Source organism: Chelonoidis abingdonii, chromosome 9, assembly GCF_003597395.2.
Source record: "Chelonoidis abingdonii isolate Lonesome George chromosome 9, CheloAbing_2.0, whole genome shotgun sequence".
Classification (NCBI taxonomy): Eukaryota; Metazoa; Chordata; order Testudines; family Testudinidae; genus Chelonoidis; species Chelonoidis abingdonii.
The window spans coordinates 15,203,959-15,223,878 of NC_133777.1; the positions used below are offsets into that span (position 1 = coordinate 15,203,959).

The 19,920-nt window shown below is 38.5% G+C and overlaps 1 protein-coding gene across 3 annotated transcripts; it reads right to left on the reverse strand.

Moving 5' to 3' along the window:
* Positions 1–69: 69 nt before the first annotated feature.
* PMS2 (PMS1 homolog 2, mismatch repair system component) lies at positions 70–19,796 on the reverse strand. 3 transcript variants are annotated; one of them, XM_032789935.2, is made up of 15 exons: positions 19,593–19,793; positions 18,067–18,206; positions 16,940–17,026; positions 15,964–16,066; positions 13,282–13,465; positions 12,374–12,541; positions 10,679–10,749; positions 9,887–9,986; positions 8,857–8,941; positions 8,200–8,352; positions 6,548–7,454; positions 5,769–5,936; positions 2,598–2,698; positions 1,034–1,203; positions 70–662 (listed from the first exon to the last, which is right to left on the reverse strand). In XM_032789935.2, exons 1-15 carry the CDS (start codon positions 19,610–19,612, stop codon positions 519–521), a joined length of 2,601 nt encoding a protein of 866 aa, XP_032645826.1. In that variant the 5' UTR covers positions 19,613–19,793; the 3' UTR covers positions 70–518. The 3 variants fall into 3 exon arrangements, with proteins under 3 accessions (XP_032645826.1, XP_032645825.1, XP_032645828.1); XM_032789934.2 differs by having other exon boundaries at positions 10,679–10,776; positions 19,593–19,792; XM_032789937.2 differs by lacking the exon at positions 1,034–1,203 and having other exon boundaries at positions 10,679–10,776; positions 19,593–19,796.
* Between the last annotated feature and the right edge of the window lie 124 nt (positions 19,797–19,920).

Sequence of the window (19,920 nt, forward strand, 5' to 3'; positions counted from 1 at the left end):
GAAACATTAAACTGAACATCAGAAAAACCTTGACACAGAATTGCAATTAATAGTGAAAAGAGAAAATACTTTCATCTATACAAATATGATTTATTTGAAATGTTACACAAGAGGCACTATAGCCTACAATATATAATTTTACTTTGTCATACCATAATACAGTCTCTATAAAAAGTGTGTTCACCTAAAGTCTTGAACTTCCATATAAAAGTTTATTTTTTAAATATCTCAGCTGCCAAAAAAAAAAATGTAATATGCAAGGCCAGCTATGACAAAAGGAACGTATTTACAAGTAAAATCTGATATGTCTTTATAGAGGAGTAATAAAGAAAGATTACAGGATGCCTGTGTTGTTCAGGTAATATTTAAATATACAAAATGGAGGCTAAAACTGTCACTTCTTTGACAAAATAAAAAAAGTTCCATGATAAAATCTGTAATTCAAACAGAAGTGGATTAATAACATTGCCAATGAATTAAAAGTAAAAAAACACTAATAAAATACACACAAGGGTCTGCTATTCCTGAGAAATTATATCTAAATTGATTATGTGCCTCATAGTTGGCCTTCCATGGGGACAGTTCCAAGGATGCTCAATCTCACCCATGTGAGTGATCAATTTCTTCATCTCATTTACAGTAAGTGCAGTTCCAATCATCACCTGTGAACAAAAACACAAAAACAAAGTTTAAACAATAATATTTTCTTTCTCCCTTATGGCAAATTGCTGCACAAAAGCTGTACTTCTCCAATTACAACAGCAGACAAGATACTGTGCAAGACATTAAAATAAAGAGACCTACAGGACAATCAAAATCTAATTTAAGACCATGTACAAAGGGCCCAATTCTGCCCTTAGCTGTACTGAAACTGGTATAATTAGAGACTTCAGTGAAGTTACTTTTGATGTACACTGGGACAAAAGATCAGGATCAGGACCAAGGATGTTAGGTGTCAAAATCCACTAGCAACACAGAGTCCAATTAAATATACAGTGTATACTAATAAATATACATAAAATGCAGCACTTACAGATTTTCTACAAGCTCGAGAAGCAAACATCTGTCTGACCCTGGAGGGCCTACACATAACTCCTGGGCAATCACTTAACATGAAAATCAACTCCTCTACGTCCTGTGGACCAAAAGTCCAATTTTTGCTTGTTGGCAAGGAAATCAACTTAACCCTTTCAGTTACAGGAGCTGGAAGATTTTTTTAAAAAGGCAAAATATTTAATAGAGAAACAGTTTATCAATGCAAGTAAACATTTCATTTTGTTTATTGATTGACAAATAAGTAAGAATTTAAATGTGCTCTTTCCATAAGTCAATCCATAATGATCCCTACATGAGTACTAAAATTTAAATTAGCAAAAAGTCTTTTGAGAGATGTTCTAATTTTACAAAAATTCTAACATTTTAAAAACTGGACAGCTTGAAAGAGCTGACTATCTAAAGTTATTTTTGAAGCTGTGTAACTAAAAATAATTAGTTTGTAAAAGTTTAATAATTAGCATCCCTATTTTAGGGGGGGGAAAAAAACAACAACCACCACCCTTGAAATTAAAAATGCATAATCGTGCATGGCCTGGCCTGTATATTCTTGAAAAATGCCACAAGGGATAACAGACATTTTCCTCTACGGCACACAATACTTTACACTACATAGTGATTTTTGCTCTGAGACTCTGACATAAATAAGTATTATCCTCATTTTACAGATGAAAAAAAATGATGCACTTAGCTGTTAAATGATTTGCCCAAAACCACAGAGCAAGTTAGTACTAGGGCCAAAAAGAGAACCCAATAATCCCAACTGTTAGTTCTCTTCTCTATCAGATCATTTGTGTGCCTATATGTAACCCTGTTATTCCAACAAGGGTTTTATTATTGTAATGCAAGAAGAATAAACTCACTATCTCTTGCAGTGGCAACTGGGTCTATTAGGTCACTACCACATGCTAAGAATTACTGTAGGAGTCATAGAATCATAGATTTTAAGGTCAGAAGGGACCATTATGATTATCTAATCTGATCTCCTGCACGACGCAGGCCACAGAATCTCACCCACCCACTCCTGTATCAAACCTATGTCTGAGCCACTGAAGTCTTCAAATCATGGTTTAAAGACTTCAAGGTGCAGAGAATCTTCCAGCAAGTGACCCGTGCCCCACGCTGAAGAGGAAGGCAAAAAAACCCAGAGCCTCTGCCAGTCTGCCCTGGAGGAAAAATTCCTTCCTGACCCCAAATATGGTGATCGGCTAAACCCTGAGCATGTGGGCAAGACTCACCAGCCAGTCTTGGAATTCCAGGAAAGAATTCTCTGTAGTAACTCAGATCCCACCCCATCTAACATCCCATCACACGCCATTGGGTTTATTTACCGCTATATAACTCTTTATCATTTCAGTTTCTTAAATTAAATATTTTCAAGAATCATAGAAGAAAAACAGTATGCATTGAATATGGCACATCAATATTTAAGACCATATTTTGCAATACTACTGACAACTTCTATCAATTTAATCTTGTTTACGAAGTGAGAAGAGGAAAACTGTAAACTTTTCTAGTTTGAATGAGTCTGGATCCAAACTTACCATCTTCATCAATGACAAAATCAAACCCATTTTTTCTAAATATCTCCAGGTTTTCAATCAATATAATTTCATTTACAGCAGTTAAATTAAGATTTTGTGGCCTATGAGAGAAGAAAAAATTAAATATATATCTTAAGCCAAATTACAAAGTTGTGTGATATGACAACTGAATTAAAAACAAATTAAATTCTGGCTCTGACACTTAGGCACTATGTCCTTAACCATGTCCCCATAGTTTCTCTGGGTTTTACCCAGGCTTATGTTCAGTACATCTAAGAGTAAGCCTGACCTATCTTAAAGGGTGTTGTAGGAATTAATATTGATAACAGATTTTGGATATGTAAGGTGCTACATAAGTATGATTATTAAAATTCCTGTGAAACATTGCATTAAGCTTATAAAATTCCAAAATTCTAAGAGAGTTACCAAGGCTGAAATTCAGCAGTTTAGTTCTGCAACTGCCAAGCCATAACAACAGTTATAAAGGAGAATTTAAAATTTTAGAGAACTGCAGAAACACAGTACCAGCATTTGGCTTGTCTTTTCCTCTCTACGGTCCTGATCCAAAGCCAAATGAGTTCAATGGACAGACTCTGATTGACTTTGAGGACTTTGAATCTGTTCCTGTAATTCCAATTCACCGAAGTACTTACACAAATGCTTAAATTTTAAGCATATGCTTAAGTGCTTTAATATACTGAAGCCTAAAACTCTCCTTTCCTCATGCATGCTTCCCTTCTGTCAGATTCCAGCTAGACTTTTCTATAAAATGCCCATACCAAATGTTTCCTTTCCTGACATATTTACTTAAGATTCTGCACTAATCTTCAGCTAAACTTGTCCCTTAAGCTTCAAGGCATTTCTCACGTTATTTACAACATTTTGATACGCACCAGACAACCGGCCATCACAGCCTTGATGGGCCATTAGGAAGAAAGAATAAGACTGCGAAGATACTAATCTCTCTGTGACGGTGCCTCCTATAAGGCTTTATAGAATATGCTTATGACTGTATATGTGACATAACTAGAATATGTTTTATGCTACATATGCCATGTAATATATCTCTGTAAAGGTTATGATCTACTGAATCTATTCATCCTATTTGTATGCATGTATCATTTTTGTACTTGAAGTTAGGAATATTGGCTGTATACTTGCTTGATTTTAACTAGTTTAGGAGAGCATTTGATCAGCTTCTTGAGAGAAGTGCAAATTAAGTGCCCAATCAAAAACCACTTAATCCAACAATGAACTTGAAGATGCCAACCCACATCTGATCTTTCACAGGAATGTGGCTTGGCTGGTAAAAACTGAGTCATGCATGGACATGGGGCTTGCCCATGTGACTCCAAAACTCCATCTTGGAGGTGCACTTTGCATAGGAGAGAGGAGGGGGTCTCCACCCACAAGAGAAAGTCTATTTAAACCCCTGGGAAACCCCTTCATTGGGTTTTCAGCTGGCTGAAGAGAGAGCTTCTCCACCCCCAAGGATACCTGAAAGAAGCTGGAATAAAAGACAGTAGCTGCAGGGGCTGTGAGTGATTGCTGGACTCAGACTAGAAGGAGATTAGTCTGTAAAAGGAAGCTTACTGGGTGAGGTTTTTATCTATATTCAGTTTCTTAGATACAGACTTGTGTGTTCTATTTTATTTTGCTTGGTAATTCACTTTGTTCGGTCTGTTACTTCTTGGAACCACTTAAATCCTACTTTCTGTATTTAATGAAAATCACTTTTTACTTATTAATTAATCCAGAGTATGTATTAATACCTGTGGGGGCAAACAGCTGTGCATCTCTCTATCAGTGTTATAGAAGGCGAACAATTTATGAGTTTACCCTGTATAAGATTTATACAGGGTAAAACAGATTTATTTGGGGTTTGGAACCCATTGGGAGTTGGACATCTGGGTGTTAAAGACAAAAACACTTCTGTAAGGTGCTTTCAGTTAAGCTTACAGCTGTTAGGGGATGTGGTTGAGACCCTGGGTCTAGGTTTGCAGTAGGCTAGTAGGTGTGGCTCAAACCAGGCAGGGCACTGAAGTCCTAAGCTGCCAGGGCAGGAAAGCAGGGGCAGAAATAGTCTTGGTACATCAGTTGGCAACCCGGAGGAGGTTTCTGTGATCCAACCTATCACCTACTCTCCTTCCTGAGACACTACTAGGTCAGGTGATAAGAACACCTGATACAAAATACCACTTTGGACACTGCCAGTACTTTTCCTCTGTAGGGGGATGGGGATCAAAGGTTTCCTGCCTTAGGAAAATCCCTTTTAAGGCTGGGGAGGAGTTAATCTGGATTCTTCTCCATTGCCTACCCAAGAAGAAGGACTGCTGAAAGAACCTGAAGAGACAAAGGAACTAACCTGAAGGGAAAGGCAGGGGTGAGTCTAGACTGAGATAGGGGTCCAGTCTGTAAAAAGAAATAACAAACTCTAAGCTACTGGAACTCTGCAACTTACCTAAAATAACATTTAGGGTGAGAAATTACTTCTTGAAACCACTTTCTGTAAGATCTTAAATTTAGTATGTGTTTTTTGTTTTATTTGCTCAGTAATCTGCTTTGTTCTGTTTGCTATCCCTTATAATCACTTAAAGTCTGCCTTCTGTAGTTCATAAATTCGTTTTGTTTATTAATAATCCCAGTTTGGTCAATTTCTAACTGGGAGGTGGAGGGCAAGAAGTTGTGCATCTCTCTCTTCATATTGAGGGAGAGGGTGAATTTTCTTATGAGCTTTTTATACAGCGCAAGACAGTATTATTTTGAGTTTATTCCCCAAAAGGGGTGTGGACGTGAGCGATGGGTGAATCCTCTCACACAGAGCTGACTTCAATTTGTGTCTGCAGCTGGGTGTGGCCCTACCTGTGTGTGTGTGTGCGCTGCAAGCGGCCAGAGAGCCTAATTCTGCAAAGCAGAGAGAGGGAATCCAGGCTGGTGGAACTGGATGGGCTCATGAAACCCCAGTACATCAGGTGGAATCCCAGAAATGGGGGGGAGGGTCCAACCCATCATACAGAAGTTCAACGTGACTAAAAGTGCACTTAGCACACTGAAAGTTCCAGAGCATTACCATGTATTTCACTGGAAGTGGAGTTTCACTGCATCCATTTACTATAGTAGGTTCCAGCTGTTTCAAACCAATGTTAATAGTAACACACTAAGGACACTTACGCTATCAGCTTCTGACCTTGGAGAACGTTGTGCTGTTGTAACATCTCGAAGTTGTATTTTTCATCAGTAGCATGTTGGTCAATTATGAAGAGATCAGAGTTCAGCTTGGCTATTATAAAACCTAAATTGAACTGACCTATGATTTCCATTTTTGCAAACATCTCTTTACTGTATATAGAAAAACAAACAGATTATAAACTATGATAACTCGTATGTAAAGATTTAAGAGCTATCTCCCTCCTTTTCAATAGGAAAGGGTAGGCCTGTCCACACCGACAACCAAAATATTTACTGTCAAGAATATCTGTTTCAGACCCTCACTGTCCAGTCCCCATCTGAGTCAGTCCATCTCCAAAGCTGCTCTACCCCCAAACTTTACAGTATTTTAGAAGAGGCAACATGAAAACTGGGCTCCACACAGTTGAATACCACCAGAGAAATACCTCAATAATTATAAATGTGGTGTTTCTTTGAATACACCACTCAACATACTCCAGATTATTACTAAAGAGTAGTTTATAAAATGTGTGGCACTATCTGTTTATTATGCACATTTCCATATTCTACATGGACCTATATGTTTGCAGAAGCTTGAGTTACCTGATGAAACAAATTGCAAAAAAGGTGCTAACACAGTAATGTAGGTTTATCATTCATATATAAACCTACATCTCCAACATTAACAGATCAAAGCTTTCTTGTAAATACTATTAACGTATATTTTTCATCAACTTTGTTTATCGTTTAGTTAACATAAGTTAACAAGAAGATGCAAATACCTGATTTCTTTTCTTAATTCATCCTCTGCTGTTTTATTGTCTCCGGGGCTAATCTTTGCTCTAAATCTTCTATAATTCTGTGTTTCTGCCTTTTTCTGTTGCTGCTGTATTAGCCTTTTTACTCTTTCTGCTAAAGAGCTCATAGAGAACTTAAGTGGCACAGTTTTCTTTTTAATTTCAATTGGTACATCAACATGTGGTGCTGATGCACAGTTCTCAGCATTTCTCAGTTCTGGACAGATGGCTGCCTTTAAATTAACTTGCTCACTTTTAAAACGCTTCACATTTGGGGGCAAACTATTGGCTTGATGAGGTAACTCACTCCGTTCATTCTGTTCACCCATTTGGGTCAATTCACGTTCAGCCCCTGAAAATTTGGCATCACATTCCAACGATTCCTCACTAAGTTTGACAGTTTCAAGACATACACTTTGAAGCTCCTGTTTTGAAATAAAGAACTCTTCTTCAGGTGAGCTGCCTGCACTTTCATTGCTGAGGCAGATACCAACTTCTGGAGTACTAAAGCCAACATTTGACTCTGCAGAGGTGCTACCACATCCAGAATCTGTGTCATTTTCTAACTTCCTCAAATCTCTGCTAGTAACTGAGTATGTATTTGAGTCCATCTGCCTCCAGTGTTCAGACTCCTTGGTGGAGATGGACTTTTGACTCTTTACAGGACTTGAAGTATTAAGTTCTCTCTTCCCCAGGGAGTTGTGTTGCTTTCTGACATTGCTAGGGCTCTGAAAACTGCTCTCTGTCATTTGATGGAGAGAGAATGACTCTCTTAATCTGACAATAGTCATTGCTCTTTTCTCTTCTCCCCTTGGATTCTGGGCTGCAGAATCAAGCAGCACTCCTGTCTGGGGCTTTTCTGTTTCTTCTGCTACTATCTTTTTGAAGTTACCTAATAAAATATGAATGGAGAAAATTGTAAATTTTCATTAAATGCAATTAAAAAACAAAAACATCAAACATTTAGGAGACTGAACGACTTATTTGGAGGGACTGGGCAAAGAACAGGGGGAGGGAGAGATTGGTAACAAGCCATATAGATGTCACCAGGTTGAATGTAACCCTGATTAGCAATGCTGAAAGCTGTTACAATTTGATGGCTGTTCAGTAGCTCTTTTATATTTTTTAAAATAAATCTCATATCCAACGCAGGGCAGTGAGGAACTTGGTACCACACATGCTTGTGTTACACCTGATCAGTGGATAATTAGGGGACAACTTCATCTCCTGAGATGCAAATAGGCCAGCACAAAATTTACTTAAAGAAGAAACTAGGTTTGTCTAGGCAAGCAACCCAAAGTTGCTTTTTTATGATGTATAAAGGAAGCCTGAAAAGCTTTTAAAGCTTTTGTATGGGGGGGGGGGGGTGTGTGTGCGCGCGCGCGCGTGTGTGTGTGTGTGATGGGATTTTTTTGTTTGTTTTTAACTAAGTTCAGATCAATCTTGACAACATACTCTGCATTGCTGGAGTCTGACTACAGACTGTGGACTAGAAATTTGCTAATAAGCTTATCTGTTTCATTAGCAAATATGCCTGCTATCAGAAAGTTAATTTAAAAAATACATCTTTTTCATCTTTTTGAGCTCTCCAACATCGGCCACACCCACAGTGACTTCCACAGTTAACATTAATGTACCTGTAATATCCAGAAGTTTTTGATTGATGTTAAGTTTGTTAACATTGCTACCAAACATTCCCACAAGAGACGTCTTTAAAATTGCTAGCAAAACTTTCTCCTGTTGCAGTAAAATTTGCCTCTTGTCAGGAGTTACATTGATGTCAACACACTCTAAAAATAAAGGAAAGCTATTAATTATATTTCAGATTAAATTATAGAAATTTTTGTTCCTTCCATCCTTGGATTGAAATTCCCTTATTTTTCCCCCTCTTTATTTCACAGAGTAAGACAGATGCCACTGGTAATATGGATAATATGGCTGCAAACACAACACTGCTAAATCACCTGCAGATTCAGCAACAGTGGTGAAAAATACAGCTTCTGCATTTTACGACATTTTAAGTTCCCCAATATTTAATTCTACCCAGTAGACTGCCTTTTTCACCCTGGTCTAGACTGGCATAGAAAGTTACTTCTGGTTAGTGTACAAACAATAATAGAACATGTTCCGATTACAGATCAGAAGCATCTTCACAACACAACAACTATTCATCTACTAAGTCCAAAAGCTACTTAAAACCCCAATGATTCCAAAGCTATGCAACTACATATGTTACGTATTTATTATTTCTAGCATTTTACAAAGGTTAATGGACATTGATTAGAAGAACTCACCAGAATCTACACAAATGTTAAGAACGATAAACGGATATTGGTGCTTATTGTACATGTGGTAAACTTCATTCACAACTTTGGAAATCTGCACAGAACAAGTGATACCATTACTTACTTCTATTCTTTACTGATACATGTTATCTAATACAGTAATAAACAAACTTCAGGTGTGATCTAGCAAATCCTTATTCACATGACTAGACCTTTACTCACTCGAATAGTACCACTGTAGATAAAGAGGCTAAAGTGAGTATTTGCAAGATAAGACCTATATGTACAAGTTTCCAATCTGGTCGTTTCCTGGGACTCTTTTGACCTACCACCAGACTTTATACCTTTCCTTTACTAGATCAATACAAAGGAAAAAGTAGTAACAACCATTACTAGGTCTAGACTGAAAAAGAGAAACGAGAGAATCAAGCAACTGTAAGTAGGGTTCGCAGAAACTGCTTTTTAAAAATAAAAATCAATAATAGTGTCAAAATTAAGTATTTTTTTAATAATAATAATATATGGAGATATACCTCTCTCATAGAACTGGAAGGGACCCTGAAAGGTCATCGAGTCCAGCCCCCTGCCTTCACTAGCAGGACCAAAGTACTTATTTTACCCCAGATCCCTAAGTGGCCCCCTCAAGGATTGAACTCACTACCCTGGGTTAATTTTTAATCGATTAAAATTTTCAGTTATACAAAATTAGGGGTCTTAAGCATTTATTTAGATATTGATCTACTTAAATTTTCACAGTTGCAGAAAGTTATGGGGCAGATCAGACAATTATTTAATAAGAGTGGAGGCTGAGATTCAAAAAGTTAAAGCTTTATAACCGTTAAAACACAAACTGTCAAAATATATGAAGTAAATATCTTTAAATCATGCTCTAATAGAAAAATGTTGCTTGATAACTTATCTGTAAATTCTGATTATTTTTTATTGGTTTGTGTATGATGGAATCAATGTTAACAGCTTCTATTGATAAAAATCTAATCCTTCCAAGCCTAACTATAAGCGATATTATTAAGAACTGTACCTTTGATTGGTCACATGGTCGCTGATTGACAAAGAAAAACTGTCTATCTGTTGTACTCCTTCCAACACCATGATCACAATGGGAAACGAAGCCTGTAATACTGTTTAATATTAATATTGTAAGGGTAGGGCTCAATAGAAGAAAGGAAGAATAGAAACTTTTAAGAGTCAATGCTAGTTCTATAGAGGAACATTTCTGATGAGGTTAAAAGCCAAAATTATTACATGTTTTCAGTAAATACCTACATGTGGCTTTGCTTCTCATCCAAGCTTAGCAAAGGCTAATAGTTCACCGCTAGCAATCTCTCCAGCCAACTGAAAGAGCAGCATTCACTGACTTCAGAAAAAGCTGCATTCATGCTTTCTCTGCCTCAAAGAGAGTCAACTGTGAAACTGATTCTGAGGACACGGTAAACCCAAACATTTATGCGGCTGTTCATAAATCTCTTCTATTTTAACCTCTATAAATTCTAAGGAAGTTAGCACTTTTTAATTTTTAAAGAATTTCTTTACTCAAGTTGGACCATATTCTAACTTGTCTTACACCCAGGCATTCACACTGACTTCAGTGAGGATATACAGGTATAACTGAGGGCACAATTTGACCCAAAATGTATAATTATTGAGAACACTAAATGTGGTGATAAATTCAGCAGAATATTAGATTAAGTCAAAATTAGAGTAAGCCAACAAATATTAGCCCCATCCCTCCCTCTCTACATACATTTAACTGGTTACATCATAGTCCTAAATTATAACATGGAAATACTGACAGCATTGGCTTCCTACTTACGTATAAAGATTTTGTGGCATATCAGTGGAGTGGAGGCCATATTCTTCACAAACCGCTTCACTAGGAGGTAGCTGAACAAAGGGAATGAGGCTTTGCAACTGAAAGAAAATTTAAATTCAGAGCTATTCCTTGGTGCAAGAACATCAAAGATCATTTTAGTGATTTAAAGTCAGTGGGATTTTTCATTCATTTTTGCCTCTGTTAAAGTTGAACTCAGTCAGAAGGATGATAATTGATTAAACAATTATAGCTATGGCCTTCTTTTCAGTTCCTTGTTTTATTATTGTCAGGATCACAACCAACTTGGCACATGGTAATTATATTTTTTAAAAGTTGGCTGGCCAGGTTGAATGAAGGAAATACCCTCAAACACACAGCAGGTTATAGTTACACTATTAAAGAGCATATGCAAAAGTATAAATCCCTAACAAACTCTCCCACTTAAACCTGTATTTGACACACAATTCCAATGTTAAGTGTTCTGTTCTCCCTTTCATGCCAACATTCACTCACTAAACCTATTTAAGACAGAAAAAAATAGCATTATTTATTCAGCTTCAGACTTCTCAGCCATAAATGATCCAACCAAGATTCATGCCATATCAGAAGTCATCAGATAAATTCATATGTTTTGAATGAATGATAATACAATTGATAAGACATCCCATTTGAAACACAAGTTACCTGAAACACAGATACAATTTTCTTCAGTAATAAAATCTTCATGTAGTTTTTCAGTTAGGACACACTTACTTTTTTTCTGTTTTTGATTCTGCATTCAGCACTTTGCTCTAAAGGTGCAGTAGTATATAAATAGATACATGTAACTTAGCATTTTAGTTGACTGATCCATGGAGGACATCCAATCAAATTTTGGTCTGGACTCTCACTCTCAGGAGGACCAGGGGTTGGGAGCATTGCAGGAACAGCACAAAGGGGCCCCTCAACAGGAGGAGATACTTAGTACAATATCACAGATTAGCAACCCCACCAGCCAGCCAATGTAGTAAAAATGCTTGATAGCTATGACATAGGGTTGGGGGCAAGAGTGCATTTACTGCTTTTGTCTTCCTTTTGCTACTTCTTTCCACCAGACAGTGATAACCGATTTAGTTATAGAAAACATTTATTATGCATTAAGCTGCAAATGTCTACATCTGCTGACTGCTATTCCAATTTGGAAGATAAACTACAACTTTAAAGAATAAGCTTCTGAATTTCATAGTGAAGGGTTGCAAAAACTCAGATCTTTCTCCTTTCCACCCTGCAGACTGAGTCTTCCACACCACACCATTTTTATAATTATGCTCTTGGGGACTGGAGATGATACCTATGGTCCACATATCACAAAAATTAACAGATGACAAACCTTAATCTCAAACACTTCTTAGAATACTAATGTAAGCAGTCTGAACTGAGGTATTAAGATTTACGCTCGTCCCAACATTCTGTATTTCTCTTTCTGCAAAGCAGGTAAAACTGTGACAAGAAAAACACCACAATCTGTGGAAACTACATTCGCTTGCCTTACTCAACCTATAGGGTGTGCTAGAGCACAATGATGATTACATCCTTCCTCCTATACCTTAAGACAGCTTCCTGCATAATGGTTTATAAGGCATCTTTACTCAAACTGTATTTAATTAGATTTTAACATTCTTGCAGCTGCTTTTTCTTCCTTTCCTACAGTATTACCTGTTTTTGGCCAAATATTGCTCCAATGTTTTCCTTTAGACTACAGCTTCCAGTGGTACACACCACTGAGTGTTTTTTCCCTTGGCCAACCTGATTGGTGCAGTTAATTCGAACTCCTGTTGAAATGATACAGTACGCTTGTAATATTTGGATCATTTTTGCATATTCCTGTTAAAGAAACAAAAAAGTCTGAATATTTTTATGAAACAGAAAACACATTAATAGATTTTTTAAAACGTCTAAATAGGATAGCCTATCTTTGTGTACATCACATTTTTTTCCTCACTTCCAAACCGGTTTGTATAGCTTTATTCTGAGATTCAGCTGCAACTTCCAGGAACCCTGCAAACAGTTTGATCTTGCATGCGAAAAATATGAGGAAGATCAAACCATATTTACTAGATATATGTTAAGTAGGTAGTTTAAAACACTACATTTTCAAATTTTAATTATGCAATGCTCATTCCTATCTTGCTTGCTTTCTCAAATCTGAAAGTTTTGTCACTGTAATTCTACATAAAAATCTGTGCAAAATACGTAAGGAAGGCAAAAGGGAGAGTCCATTTTATTATTTCACAAAGATCTGTATAATATAATGTAAATATAGAGTCAGATGAAAAAGTATGCAAGATTTAGAAGCATCAATCCAACACTTAAAGGTAAATGTTAGTACCACTAATGAGAAGTTAGACTGAAAAGAGAAGAACCTTACTTAGACCACATATTATTTATGTTGAAAGAGAAAGTTCTAGAATAAAAATGTCTGAGCTAATCAACTCTCTCTAGCACTATGTTATACTAAGATATAAAGGAAAAATTGTGATTTAAATTATATGTATTTATTTTTTACAAAGTTTAGATTTGCAGGTTATCACATTTTTAAAAGCAGAATTTCCATTTCACTATACCTTTTTAATATTTCGTTGAAATTCCTTGTGCCGCACTGGCAAGGTATAAAACAATTGCTGCACGCTAACAGTTGTTCCCTGCTGTCGTGGATAAGGAGTTTTCTGAGTAATTTTTCCATTGTGATCAAATACCAGACGAGTTCCAACCTTTGCAGATTTGTGACAAGTAAAAATGGTAACATCACTGGAAGAAGGAAAAAGAACCAATAGGGTTATTAACTAAACAGTAGCTTTTCTTTATCCAGTCTACTGTACTGAAAACTTCAGGTATTTCTATTCACATGATGCCTATTATATCAATATCATCCTTTAACACGAAGCATTCTCGTTCACCCATCTTATTTAGACTTCTAGCATTTGTGTACAAGCACTTTAAAAACTTGTCATTATTTATTTGTCTGCCCTTTTCTGATGCGTCGGATTCTTTTTTATCTGAATGTTTCTTGTCTGATCTGGCCCCTACTTTATCCTCTTCCATCCTCTCCTCCTGACTAAAACTTAGAGAATCTCTATCAATAGACTCTCCTCTAAGAGAAGTCTCTGTTCGATCCACATGCTCCTCTGCAGCAGTTGGCTTTCCCCCCATCTCTTGGTTTAAAAACTGCTCTGCGACCTTTTTAATGTTAAGTGCCAGCAGTCTGGTTCCACTTTGGTTTAGGTGGATCTCATCCCTCCTATACAGGCTCCCCCATCCCAAAAGTTTCCCCAGTTCCTAATAAATCTAAACCCCTCCTCTCTACACCATTGTCTCATGCATACATTGAGACTCTGAAGCTCAGCCTGCCTCCCTGACCCCGCGTGTGGAACTGGAAGCATTTCTGAGAATGCCACCATAGAGATCCTGGATTTCAGTCTGTTCCCTAGAAGCCTAAATTTAGCTTCCAGGATGTTCTCTCCTACCCTTCCCTATGTCACTGGTACCTACATGTACCACAGCCACCGGCTCCTCCCCAGCACTACACATAAGTCTATCCAGATGCCTCGAGAGATCTGCAACCTTCGCACCAGGCAAGTAAATCACCATATGGTTCTCCCGGTCATCACAAACCTAGGTATCTATGTTTCTAATGATCAAATCTCCCATTACTAACATCTGCCTTTTCCTAGTGACTGGAGTTCTCTTCCCAGACAGGTAATATGTAGAATAGAATATTTATACAGTAACTCCTCACTTAAAGTCATCCCGGTTAACATTGTTACATTGCTGATCAATTAGGGAACATGCTCATTTAAAGTTGTACAACTCTCCCTTATAACGTTGTTTGGCAGCTGCCTGCTTTGTCCACTGCTTGCAGAAAACAACCCATTTCAGCTAGCTGGTGGGGGTTTGTAACCAGGGTGGACCAGCAGCTCCCTATCAGCTCCCCGCTCCCTTAAGTTCCCTGTGCAGCAGCTGCCCTTGGCAGACTATCAATTGCCAGCAGTTCCGCTGTTCCTCTCCCCACAGCCATGTGCTGCTCCAGCCCTCTTCCTTGGAGCTGCTCCTGGGAGCCTCCTGCTTGTTGTGCGGGGGAAAGAAGGGGGTTAATGTACCCATCCCCCTGCTCCTACCCACCCTGCTCCTGCTCCCCACTTACCCCATCTCTAGAGTGGGGGGGACAGGACAGGGCTCAGGATGAAGGGAGCTTCCTGGCAGCAGCTGCTGTCTCAGCTTGCTGATCTACTTAAAAAGGCAATGTACTTAGAATGGGGTCAACGTACTTAAAGGGACAAAGCGCAGCTCTCTCGCTCTCTCTCTCATACACACACACACACACACACACACACACACACACACAGGGTTTGTATCTCTGTCTGCCATGCTGTCTCCCCTCCCTCCATTTGTGCTGCCTTGTAGAGTCTGAGGCTACATTAAAAACAATGAGTTAACTTATTGAGGGCTCAGCCAAGTGCTAGTTCATCACTTCCCAGGGAATGCCTTGCTGCTAAATATCCCACCCTCTTCCACCCTCTGACTTCACTACCTCAACCAAGCTTCACAATCATCACTGCAATGTACAGCATTAAATTGTTTGTTTAAAACTGATACACTCTGTGTGTGTGTGTGTGTGTGTGTGTATTATATGTCTTGTCTGGTGAAAACTTTTCCCCGAAACCTAACCCTCCCTGCCCTCCATTTACATTAATTCTTATGGGGAAACTGGATTCACTTAACATTGTTTTGCTTAAAGTCGCATTTTTCAGGAACATGACTACAACGTTAAGTGAGGAATTACTGTACAAAACAAAACAATACATTTTAAAATTGTTAATTGGTTGCAGTTCAAATGAATAACATGGGACCCAGCAGAGTTTGGTCTCATCCACATGCATGGTAACTGGGTTACAAAAATATTATTTAAAATAGGCAAATTACTAGATTAAGGTAAACTTCTTTTTAACCCAGTTATAACACAATTAAGTCCAGGTCAGACTTGCTGGGTCTGGATCATTAATAAATTACATTATTTTAATTTAACTGTTATTTTTGTATTGCAGCGAGGTCTTAACTGCAACAAATCTACCCAGTTAAAAAATAAGATGAAAAAGGAGAAAAACAAATAATTGGGTTCTTTTTTAGTTGAGAAATAACCCATTTACAAGTTTCCAAAGCTTTGTTTCATTAATCACTGAAGTCATATTTTTGCATTCATGTGGAATCTTCACGTGGAGCTTTCAACTAATGAAGCACAGTATTATTACCTTAACGCACACAGTGAACTCAGAGCTTCGCCTCGAAATCCAAATGTTCCAACATGCATTAGATCAGAGAAATCTTGTATCTTGGAAGTATAATATTTCAGAGCTGAAAAAATGTATTTAAAATGTGTGTAATTGCATCACATCTTTCCAAAATACATTGATGTATGAAGGTATATTTTATATCTTCCCAAAGAAACAGAAAACTTTGATGCTTAACACCATATTTTATGTAACTATAGTAGAGTCAAGTAAATAATTAACCAACTATTCACTATTTTTCCCTGTTTTCTGCTTGCAAATAATCTGCAAAATTCTCCAATGTAATTCCAAATTATGTATTCCTTCAGGGAATACATTTTGGTCTGCAGATTCTTTGCAAACAGTTTGTTGAGAATATTTGCCATTTTTGAAGCGTTGGTTAGTTAAATACATCATATAGTATTGTTTCTGCTTCCTGTTTGGATGACTTAAAATCTACAAATTGCCAATTTTACAGTCAAATATACAATTTCAAGCTCGTTTTCAGCAAGTATTCAAGCTTAAAATTCATTTTTCATTAATAGTTATGCTTGTAAAATGTGACCGCTTGACCATTTAAAGAAAGTGAACATAAAAGAGTAATGAACAAAGATGAATCAAAATTTCCTTGAGACTTTGAATAAGCATATGCAACAATTCCGCCCCCCCCCCCCTATTTATTCCACTTGAAGACACGCATAATTAGGTCCAGGTCTTCTCACGTGTACATACCAGAACTATGACAACACCGCGATGGACAATAAAACTAGTTTTACCGCAACTCTGGCCAGGCCGGAACATCTGTCATTCTAGAAGAGTTAAGGAATCTCTTAAAGAGATTAAATTTGGGAATTTTATAAGAAAGTAGTAGTTTTCTCACTGCAATTATCAGTTTGACAGATAAATCACAGTTTATATATAATATAAATATTCTCAAAGTGTGAAGAATTCAACTTACTCAAACCCTCAAAGTTTTCTTCTTCTACTCCACAACCATTATCTGAAACTTCTATAAGATCTGCTCCATAATCTTTAAGCTTTAGGTCTAAAAATTGTAAAAGATTGTTTTCATTCAGTGTTGACAAGCAGTATTTAGAATGTATAGCATCACAAAGTCAATATGCATTGTAAAGTCTTCGATAGCCATTTGTTTTCTGAATCAAATTAAAAAAAAAAAGATTCACAGCTTTCAAGAGTTAAATTACCCAATTCCAAATCAACCTGTGCTTTCTGCTAGATTAGCTCAATTTTTTAAATTTGCATGCATGTACTGGAGTTTTCTGCTCATAAAAGTTGCCAGCCTGAAGACTAAAATCCTATTCCTTGGAAGAGGTTAAGCATAAGCAGCAGCACAAGCTTCCTCACACTGCTTTGTTAATATGTCTGAACTCTAACATGGAGGAAGCACTTCACACATGACACACTAATAGTTAAGTCTCCATCTCCATTCAGATCCCTGGCCTCCTTGCAGAGATTTGAAGAAGAGTTCTGTGCAGCTTGTCTCTTTCACCAGCCGAAGTTGGTCTATAAAAGATATTATCTCACCAACCTTGTCTCTCTAATAAGAGTATCAGTTAATGTTAATTATAGCTGCAGTTTTTGTGATGTGGAAAATTGTCCATTGGGAACTGGACTTAAACCAAACTAATTCTTGATAGTCCACCAAACGGCCATCAAATGGTGGTAACCATGTCAGCTGGATTCCAATTTTGATTACATATGGTTTTCTAGCAGCGTAGGACATGCTGCAGCAAGCTTCCAAAAAGGCCTGATCCCGCAAACTTTTATGCCCATGCTTAATTTTACAACAGTAATCCCATTAATTTTCTATAATATCAGGCAAGTCCACTTTGGACCCAGGCATAGAAATAAAGTAGTATAGCCTCCACAGATCCAATTGTAGAACTGGGACCCCCAAGTGCTCTATGCCTTAGTTTTCCCACCTGTAAAATAGCTATAAATATACCTGGTCAAATGTAAAGCATTTGTCCTAAACTGTTTGCAGGTGAAGAGCACTTAGAAGTTACAAAGCAGTATATAAGTACTAAGTGCTAGTCTCACACGAAATTAAATTAACAAGTTTACCAATATTAGTAGCTCCAGCATCTACACTGTTTTCCACCAACTCCTTCACCGCAGTGCCCAGATTCAGTACAACCTGTCCTGAACAGATCTGGTGAACTGATTTATGGTCTATAGGCTTGATGGCTTTAGCAGGCTGTGCACTAAAAGAAAAAAAGCAATTATGGATTAGATGTGAAAAAGTTTGCTATCATTCTGTACTACTTCCCTCACCACAATTATAGCAACTAAAAACAGAGAGTTAAGAACCAACTAAGTAGAGGCTGCCAGCTACAGTGCAGAGTCTCATGAGTGTTAGGGCTTGTCTGCGCAAACATTTAGTTTGCAGTAAGCTGGAGTGTGAATGAACCCTGCACTAACCTACCACAGACTAAGGGTATGTCTATATTTAAAACATTTACAGCAGCACAACTTCAGCACAGACACTACCTACACCAACAGAAAGGCTTCTTCCATCCATATAGGTAACCCACCTCCATGAGAGGTGATAGAAGAATTCTTCTGTCGATCTAGCTATCAGCCTAGCACTCTCTACATTGGGGGTTAGGTCAGTATAGATATGTCTCTCAGGGGTGTGGATTTTTCACACCCTGAGAGACATAGCTATACTGATGTTTCTACTGTACACCAGTGCTAAATAATTAGATTGGCCTACCTATATTGCTCAGGGCTGTGAAAAATTTCACCCGATGATCACCATAGTCATAGGTCAACCTAACCCCCAAGTAGAAACACCTGTCTCAATGGAAAAATTCTTATACTGATCTATCTATTGCCACGAATGGAGGTGGATTAACGACATTGACAGAAAAAGCACTTCTGTAGACATACCAAGCGAAGCATCTACATAAAAAACGGCCATAACTGGGTCAGACCAAAGGTCCATCTAGCCCAGTATCCTGTCTTCTGACAGTGGCCAATGCCAGGTGCTCTAGAGGGAATGAACTGAACAGGTCATCATCCAGTGATCCAGCCCCTGTCACCCATTCCCAACTTCGGGCAAAAGGAGGCTAGTGACACCATCCCTGCCCATCCTGGCTAATAGCCATTGATGGACCCATCCTCCACGAACTTACCTAGTTCTTTTTTGAAGCCTGTTATAGTCTTGGCCCTCACAACAGCCTCCAGCAAGGAGTTTCACAGGCTGACTGTGCATTGTGTGAAGAAATACTTCCTTTTGTTTTAAACCTGCTACCTACTAATTTCACCTGGTGGCCTCCTAGTACTTGTGTTATGAGAGGGAGTAAATAACACTTCCTTATCTACCTTCTCCACATCAGTCCTGATTTTATAGTCCCCCTCATACCTCTTACTGTGTTAGTTTGACTGGATGATGCAGGTTTGGCATAGTGGGGGCATGACACGGACACACGCGCCAACGCCTCAGGGCCGCGCGCCGCTAGAGGAGGGCCCCGCGCGCGCCTCCCCCAGGGGGGAGATGAAGCCTCCTCCGGGTGGGTGCAGGGAGAGGAGCCCTCAGACGCCTCCATGTCACCAGCACCTCCCCAACCTCGGGGAATGGGCCTCACCAAGGTGCTGTCGCCTCCATAGAGTCTCAGCTCCCTACACGCAGGCCGCCAGGCTGGCTCCGCAGGATTCCCGAACACAGCCCAGCAACGCGCTAACGTTAAACCTCCTCCGACACAGCCCACAGCTGCCCAACTCTTGCAGACTCCATTTTCCCGCATACTGATTGGCTGAGTGGTCTGTCCAATCGGCAGAGAGATCTCTGCTCTTCGCCCTATTGAGATCCACCTGGTTACATCAGTCACTCATTCTGACCAGTGGGAGGAAGGTAAAGGAGCTGGGAGGGGAGAGGGTTCTAGTGACCAATAACGTGTGTTTTGGCGTGAGGGA

Excerpts from the sequence above, each read along its gene's own strand:
- PMS2 (XM_032789934.2), bottom strand. The coding sequence starts at position 19,612 with ATGGAGGCGACAGCACCTTG. Across the intron at positions 13,466-15,963 it reads AGTTCACTGTGTGCGTTAAG|TGATGTTACCATTTTTACTT; the intron begins GTAATAATACTG and ends TCCTTCTTCCAG. Across the intron at positions 1,204-2,597 it reads TTTTGTCATTGATGAAGATG|CTCCTGTAACTGAAAGGGTT; the intron begins GTAAGTTTGGAT and ends AAAATCTTCCAG.